We start from the raw sequence: 7,262 nt of genomic DNA on the forward strand, positions 1-7,262 counted from the left end.
TTTCTCCCTCTTGGGTGTGTGTGTGTGAATTTAAGGTGGTGCCCATTCTGAGATACATATAAAGCGAACAAGGATGCTTAGTTGCCTTTTAATTCTTTACCCCTGAGTGCTGTGCAACCCCATCAATATTATCCTCCACCTGCAGATGCAACGTGGTGCACGTGCATATCTAATACACTTCCCTCGGTAACCCATGTAGATCCTTTTCATACTCAGTAATGGATGATGTATGATTCTAAAGTACAGTTTATCAACGTCATATATGGTATCAATACAATATTACTTTGCTGCACTATGAATTCAAGGCGTAAAATGGTAAGAACAACATCCCTTAATCATCCTGAATACACATATATAAAGCTTACCGTAATTTCAACTTGTCGTTCAAATCTTGTTCTAATTGTGCGATTTGGCGCTGCTGCTCTTCCAATTCCTTCATCATCGCCTCTCGTTTGCGTTGGAGCTACAATTGGAGAATCACGAAAAAGAAATCAGCTCCCATGATACCATTGAAATCCCATTCATTACCCACCTCCTGCTCTCGTTGTTTCAAGTCATCTTCCGTGTTTTGAACCATATCCACAAATTGTTTACGCATGTTCTCTTCTCGTTCACTCATCTCCTTGGCTAGATTCTTGGTCATGCCTTCAATATGTGAATCGTATTCTTCATCGCATTTCATCAAGATGTCTTCACGACCTTGGGCTTGCAAGAGGCGTAATCGGTAATCGTGGTAATGATGATGATGGGCAATATCACCCAGCTCGTGAAGGCATTCTATCATAAGCAGGTGTCGAAGATGTGCCATGTCACAGTGCTCAGGATTCTCCACTACAAAACAGGAAAATTAGCATACACCATTGCTTTATCTAATATGTGACGATATTCACCTTCCACTGTGCCCCACCTATAAGCACGACCACGTACTGTTTTGCCACCTGGTAATTGAACATCCTCATTGCTTCCCATAACTGCGAAAGGTACATGTTGAAGTGTATCGTCCATTGGCTCTCGATGCTCGTCGGGATACGCATTAGGATAAATCGGGATCTCATGCAGAGCCAAATCCTCAAGCAGCTGCAAGTGATACAAGAATTAAGAATGTCAACTTTGTATTACCATGCCGGATCAGGCCAAGCTCCTATGTGCTTACCGCTTTCTTGAACGCTTTCTTTTCATCGGCAGTCATTGTATCAGCTTTGGCAATAACAGGGATCACTGTGACCTTGGATGATAGCTCTTGCAATGTCTTGATGTCCAATTCTTTCATGCTATACATACATACAGCCATTCACTTTTCCATGTCATTGTTCCTTTTGCTCCTTTCTTACCTATGACCAGTGGGCGAAATGAAGTACAAACAAGCGTGTACACGAGTATCCTTGATGATTCGACGAAATCCAACATGTTTCTCGGCTTCATAGTACGCTTCGTATTGTTGGTCAATGTATTCCAAAATGGGATGCACGCTGTACGTGATGTTAAAAAAGTCATGTCTTTTCATGTCATCCTATTCCAACCGGTTACCTACTCTTGATCTCGATTCAATCGATCACCAAATCCAGGGGTATCAATGAGACAAAGATGTAATTTCACGCCATCTTCTTCAAGCTCTACATGTAGTTCAGCAATCAATGTTGTCAGTGGTCGTTTCAAAGTATGTCGAGTTTATCGATTGACGACTTACCAAAGTGAACAGGGGTGATATCGACAGTCTTGGTATCTTGAGGCACCTTGGGTAAAGTATCTTTGAGATCGGCATAAAAGAGAGTGTTGACAAAGGTGGATTTGCCAAGACCAGACTCGCCTATACAATGAGGGGGATCAGATCAACGTGGATTACTTCTTCAAGGGATCCGCTTACCGACAACCATGACGTTGAGCTGATATGGTTTACGCTTGGTCTTGATATGCTTTTGTCTCGGCAACATGTCCATTCCCAAAGGTTGTGTAAGCACAGCTGGAACGGCCTTGGGTTGTTTCCATGGACCAGGACTAGGAAAGAGTCCTCTATAGTTTTTGAAAGCAACACGCTATTCACTTTACTGGACACTAGTGGAGAATGATAGTTTACTACTAACCTTCTTTGAAGGGCGTGTTCCTGCAAAGCAACATGCGAATGAGTCACATTGAATGGGTGAGATCAAGCGAGATTACAAGCCTACCAATGGCATGGGTGAAACAAATGTAGGTCGAGCGGAAAATGATACAAAGGAAGAGAAAACAAAATCAAAGAAGATGTCTGTGCCACATGTCCAAATTCATCAATCATCCAAGTAGCACAATCAACTTATTGTGAACGTGGGCGATCAACTAGATTTGGAATATTGGCAACCACATAGCGCTGATGAATGAGAATACGCTTGTTACGCTTTGAACGATACCCAGTTACCATGATACGGCCCACATTGCACATGACAACATTGCTACATTTGTGTAGAGGCTGGGTAATACCAGATGGTATGATGAAATTGGTTGCATTGTTTCTTAGAGCAAGAGAAGAAGAGCGTTTGTGCTACCTTAGCATTTTACATCAATCGATATATATATAGCTACTATATATCTTTATGTATACTTGAAGCAAAATAGCAGCATACATTATTTTATACATAACGTTTCATATAACTCGGCCGGGGATGGGGGGTGTTCCGGAGAAATGACTTGCATGATGTACTTTTATGTGCATGGATATACGTCATCTCATGTTGCTATACACTAGACACACTAATTAGGCAGGGAAGACATCATCAGGGGTACTGTATCATAAAGCGAAAGGGCTGTTGCATGGTAACCAATGTATAATGTCTCGTGAGCAGGTCGAATAGGGTACCAATTTAAGCGTATCCATGGATATGATATGTGCACGGGACAACAAGTGTTCACCGACATTTGTGTGTGGAGATACAACGCGCCCCATCATCTCAGCCTTTTTTGCAGCTTTCACGAGGAAACCATACATCACTCACCTCTTCTTTCTCCACTAAACAACTGTACCCATACCCTCTCCCCTCATTTCTTTTTGCTGATTGACGATACCACTCTATCTACCCTAAACAATGACCGCGCGCATGGAACCAGACCAGTACTTGACGTTTCAACGTAAGCACTCAACTACCCAAAGCACAACATACACACCCCCTGATTGCTAATCGTTTTCTTTCCCGTTTCAGGTCCTTTGACACAACTCGTCACTGAAAAGCTGCTCATTCACAATGACAATGATGTCCCTTTGGCTTTCAAGGTCAAGACCACAGCCCCTCGCCAATACTGTGTCAGACCTAACGCCGGTTTGATAGAAGCCCGTTCACACCAAGAAGTCAAGAGTAAGTCGAGATAACCCAATCACGTATCATAGCTGGCGGTGACCAAGGAAGGCTAATGCATCATCCATCATGTAGTCATGTTGCAACCTTTCCGTGTAGAGCCAGAGCCTGATTACAACTGCAAAGACAAATTCCTTGTTCAAACGATTCTTGTCTCGGATCCTAGTGTTCAAGAGAAACCCATTAACGACTTGGTAAGAAAGGGTGGATTGGATTGGATTGGATGGGTATGGATGCAATTCAAGTGACACTACAAATCATAGTGGGCACACATGGAAACGGTTGCCAAGGATCAAATCCAACAACACAAGCTGCGATGTGCTTACGTACCTGAGAATGAAAAAGAAGCTCCTGCTCCTGCAGAAGAAAAGGCACCTGAACCACAAACGGCTAAGGAAGAAATGGAACGTGCCAGCGATGAATTACAAGCCATGCAAAAGAAGATTCAGGCATATGAACAAGAATTGGCATCGATGAAGAAGAACGTGGTACACCAAGAACCATCCAAAGGCATCCAGGTTCCCTTACATGTGCTCCTTATGGTCGCCGTCGCTGTTTTTGCCGTCACCTATGCCTTGCTTTCATCCACTAAGCAGTAATCTACAGCATACATTGTATCATTAGGTCTTGGTCTCTCTCCCTCTCATACTCCAATCCAACGTTATTAAACACCATCTTTAGTATTGGAAGAGCCCCATTTTCTATATTCACTTTCGAGCTATTATACACGCATTTGGGAATAATACAACATACTTGGTGTTTCTCGTTTGATCCCTTTGATATGATGTTGATGACTTGCAGAAAAGTAAAAGGATGGGAAAGCATATAAATGGGATATTCAAGACGTGTGGGGGGGAAGCTGTTGTTTGTATGTGGATCCTGTAACTGCTAATTTATTCAATACTGCAAAATGATATGGATTTCTAAACTACAACGCCATGAACACGAACGCGATAGATGCAAGTATAATCTTCATGGCCCCAATTATCGAGAAAGCGAAATACGATATCCTTGATTGGTGGTGACTTTGCTTGGATGTTGAAAGTCTGCACACGACTCGCCTTGTTGATGTCGTACTTGAATTTACCAAGATACACCTTGCCATCATCCTCCTTCAAGGATGCCAATGAGTCCCATGGATACTTCCAGAATCGATTACCCTTGTGAGTCAAGCCCCATACTTCAAAGTCTGCTGGTGCACTTTTGGATGTGATGACATGAGGATAATCCATATAGTCAATCGAGACGGCTTTCACTGATACGGGTCGACGCAATCGCACACCAAGTGATCCTTGTTTGCCAGCCATAGGCCAACATGTCCCAGGATGCTGGTAATCAGTTATTGCAGCGACAGGAGAGGGCATACCAGAGATGGTGACACGTTGCATGAATATGGGTGGAGTAGCGTTCTTATTACCTCCTCCAAACGTTGGTGAGGTGAGTTCGTAAAGCACTTGAGATCCACTGAATTTCAATGCATGATCAGGCAACATGGCTTTGGATTGACCACAAAATCGGTTACACACCGAACAAACGATTCCTCGAGGGCTCAAGTCGCTGATTGGCAACCATGATCGTAGCCTTGTTTTCCAATCGATATCCTCGCTCTCGTCAACATAGGTCGTTTCCAAGGCTCGTTTCCATACATCGCTCTCAAACCTTTCAGAGCTTGTGGATGCTTGCATCGTGGATGTGGTGGCTCCGTAAATCGACATCAAATCAACTTCTGCTGGGCGTCCAGGTTTCAATGGTTTCTTATCAGGGGCAGCCATGTATACTAGCAAGAATGCAAATCCGACCCATAATGCAGCTACACGCATGAACATTCTCCTGCTGCTTGTTTGGACACCATGAACCAAGAACAATCGTCGTGAATTGATATAGTTGCGATCTTGATAGAAACCACGCTGCTTGAGAAGGTACAAGAAAAAATTGGCAATAGGGCTGAGGCAAAGCATGTCAACATAAGCGCAAAAGCTGTATACGATCTCCTTGGTTCCAAAAATAAGCATAAAGAGAGCATATGAACAAAGGCGCCAAATCAGATCCCAGAGTAGGTCGTGTGCTTGATCCACCGAATTTTCGGATGATGCATCAGAATCATCAGATGATTCATCACCACTTGAACTCGAAGCACGTCGCATTGCAATACGAAATGTATCAAGTAGCGTTTCAGCTACATTCATGATGTACATAAAAGCATATTAGATAAAGTCATTGTATTCTTGCACTAAACACATACCTGGTAACCCAACAGCTTCTCGAATCGTGATGGCTCCCAAATTTTCATGGAGTGATCCTGGTGAAGGAGGAGCTTGTGGTGGTGTAGATCCTTGTGGTGAAGCAGCTTGTTGTGGAGATTCACCTTGAGGAGATCCTTGTGATGAAGCAGCTTGTTGATAAGAAGCATGTTGAGAAGGTCCTTGTTGAGGAGATCCTTGTGGTGAAGCTTCTTGTGGAGAACCATGTTGAGGAGTTCCTTGTTGCGGGGATCCTTGTTGTGGGGATCCTTGTGGTGAAGCTTCTTGTGGAGAACCATGTTGAGAAGAACCTTGTTGAAGAAAACCAGGTTGTTGAGGAGATCCTTGTGGAGAACCATGTTGAGAAGAACCTTGTTGAAGAAAACCATGTTGTTGAGGAGATCCTTGTGGAGAACCATGTTGAGAAGAAGCTTGTTGTGGAGATCCTTGTGGCGAAGCTTGTTGTGGAGAACCATGTTGTGGGGATCCTTGTTGAGAAGAAGCTTGTTGAGGAGATCCTTGTGGCGAAGCTTGTTGTGGAGAGCCATGTTGTGGGGATCCTTGTTGTGGAAAACCATGTTGAAGGGATCCAAGTTGTTGTGGGGATGCACGTGATGGAGATCCTAGTGGTGGAGAATCATGACCGGATGCTTCCTGCTGTTTAATCATCGCACGAATCATGGCGGTTTCGTCTAAGTTTAAAATGCGCATACGAAGAAGAAGTTAGATGAAGCTGGTCATTATAGTCTCATGCTCTAATATCCATACGCTGTAAATTGCGAACATCTTGCGCAGTGATAGGTCCTCGATAACGGCTATAGAAATCACGTTGTTCCGGTGAAAGTATTAATCCTGGCGGAAGAGCATCAGATGATGGTGGAGCCTCACGAGCAGGTTTTTCCTCGATGGCATATCCCTCACGTTGCTCACGTGTAGTTTCTAAATTCATGATGCACAAAAATGGACGTTAGATGAAGCTGCTGCGTTCTACCCACGTATTCTACTATCCATACCATAAAGCTCGAGAAGTTCTTGATCATTGAGAAACTCCCCGTATATTTGCTGGAATTCTGTTAGCTCTCGTGGAAGTACTTGAACTGGAGAATCTGGAGGTGACAAGGATGGCTCGGTCATCGTGCAAGAAAATGAGAACACTAGTTGAAGAAAAGCAGGTAGTAACCAAGATTTTATATACCATGGGCCTTCCAAATGCTGTTATGAATAAACATTGTCATTGTTCAGAATACATAATGAATCCATTATGGTGTTCGGAGTGTGTATGATGGAAGCAAAATGGTTGAAAGAGACAAAGAGAGCCTGCAACAAGATACCTTGAGTGGAAACAACATCTCCATTTTAGATAACGCTCTGGTGATTGTACCTGATAAACCACATCCAATTGCCTTCGCACTAACAACGTTGCATTTACCCCAAGTATGAAATTGTTGGACCACTTTCCCTCGTTAATGAGTGGGGAATCATAAACATTATCCACACATTCGAGCAGGCAACCCTTTTTGTAGGCTTCCAGGTAATTTACGTATCAATAGAATGGGTTACCAGCATTAAAGTATGTTGATTACAGAGACAAAAAGTCAAGACTAGAAGGGCAACCCTATTGGTGGAGAATGCATGACCGTTTATTCCCCCTATAGTAAGGTCCATCTATGATAGCCCTTACAGGATGGTACGTTCTTAG

At 43.3% G+C, this 7,262-nt stretch overlaps 3 protein-coding genes across 3 annotated transcripts; 1 reads left to right on the top strand and 2 right to left on the bottom strand.

Annotated features, from left to right (window-relative positions):
* Window positions 1-279: 279 nt before the first annotated feature.
* O0I10_003434 (uncharacterized protein) lies at window positions 280-2,174 on the bottom strand (the record flags this gene model as incomplete). Its single annotated transcript, XM_058483505.1, has 11 exons — window positions 280-292; window positions 366-463; window positions 533-831; window positions 891-1,077; window positions 1,154-1,271; window positions 1,332-1,469; window positions 1,532-1,613; window positions 1,688-1,807; window positions 1,865-2,010; window positions 2,082-2,101; window positions 2,166-2,174. 11 exons carry the CDS (start codon window positions 2,172-2,174, stop codon window positions 280-282), a joined length of 1,230 nt encoding a protein of 409 aa, XP_058345704.1.
* Window positions 2,175-3,056: 882 nt separating this feature from the next.
* O0I10_003435 (uncharacterized protein) lies at window positions 3,057-3,922 on the top strand (the record flags this gene model as incomplete). Its single annotated transcript, XM_058483506.1, has 4 exons — window positions 3,057-3,099; window positions 3,171-3,323; window positions 3,399-3,517; window positions 3,587-3,922. 4 exons carry the CDS (start codon window positions 3,057-3,059, stop codon window positions 3,920-3,922), a joined length of 651 nt encoding a protein of 216 aa, XP_058345705.1.
* A 324-nt stretch (window positions 3,923-4,246) lies between these two features.
* Window positions 4,247-6,697, bottom strand: O0I10_003436 (uncharacterized protein; the record flags this gene model as incomplete). The annotated part of the gene is made up of 4 exons (XM_058483507.1): window positions 4,247-5,499; window positions 5,566-6,255; window positions 6,332-6,502; window positions 6,577-6,697. The coding sequence occupies 4 exons, from the start codon at window positions 6,695-6,697 to the stop codon at window positions 4,247-4,249; spliced, it is 2,235 nt and encodes a 744-aa protein (XP_058345706.1).
* Window positions 6,698-7,262: the final 565 nt, after the last annotated feature.

This window comes from Lichtheimia ornata, assembly GCF_029851405.1.
Source record: "Lichtheimia ornata isolate CBS 291.66 chromosome Unknown scaffold00011, whole genome shotgun sequence".
In the NCBI taxonomy this organism is placed as follows: Eukaryota; Fungi; Mucoromycota; class Mucoromycetes; order Mucorales; family Lichtheimiaceae; genus Lichtheimia; species Lichtheimia ornata.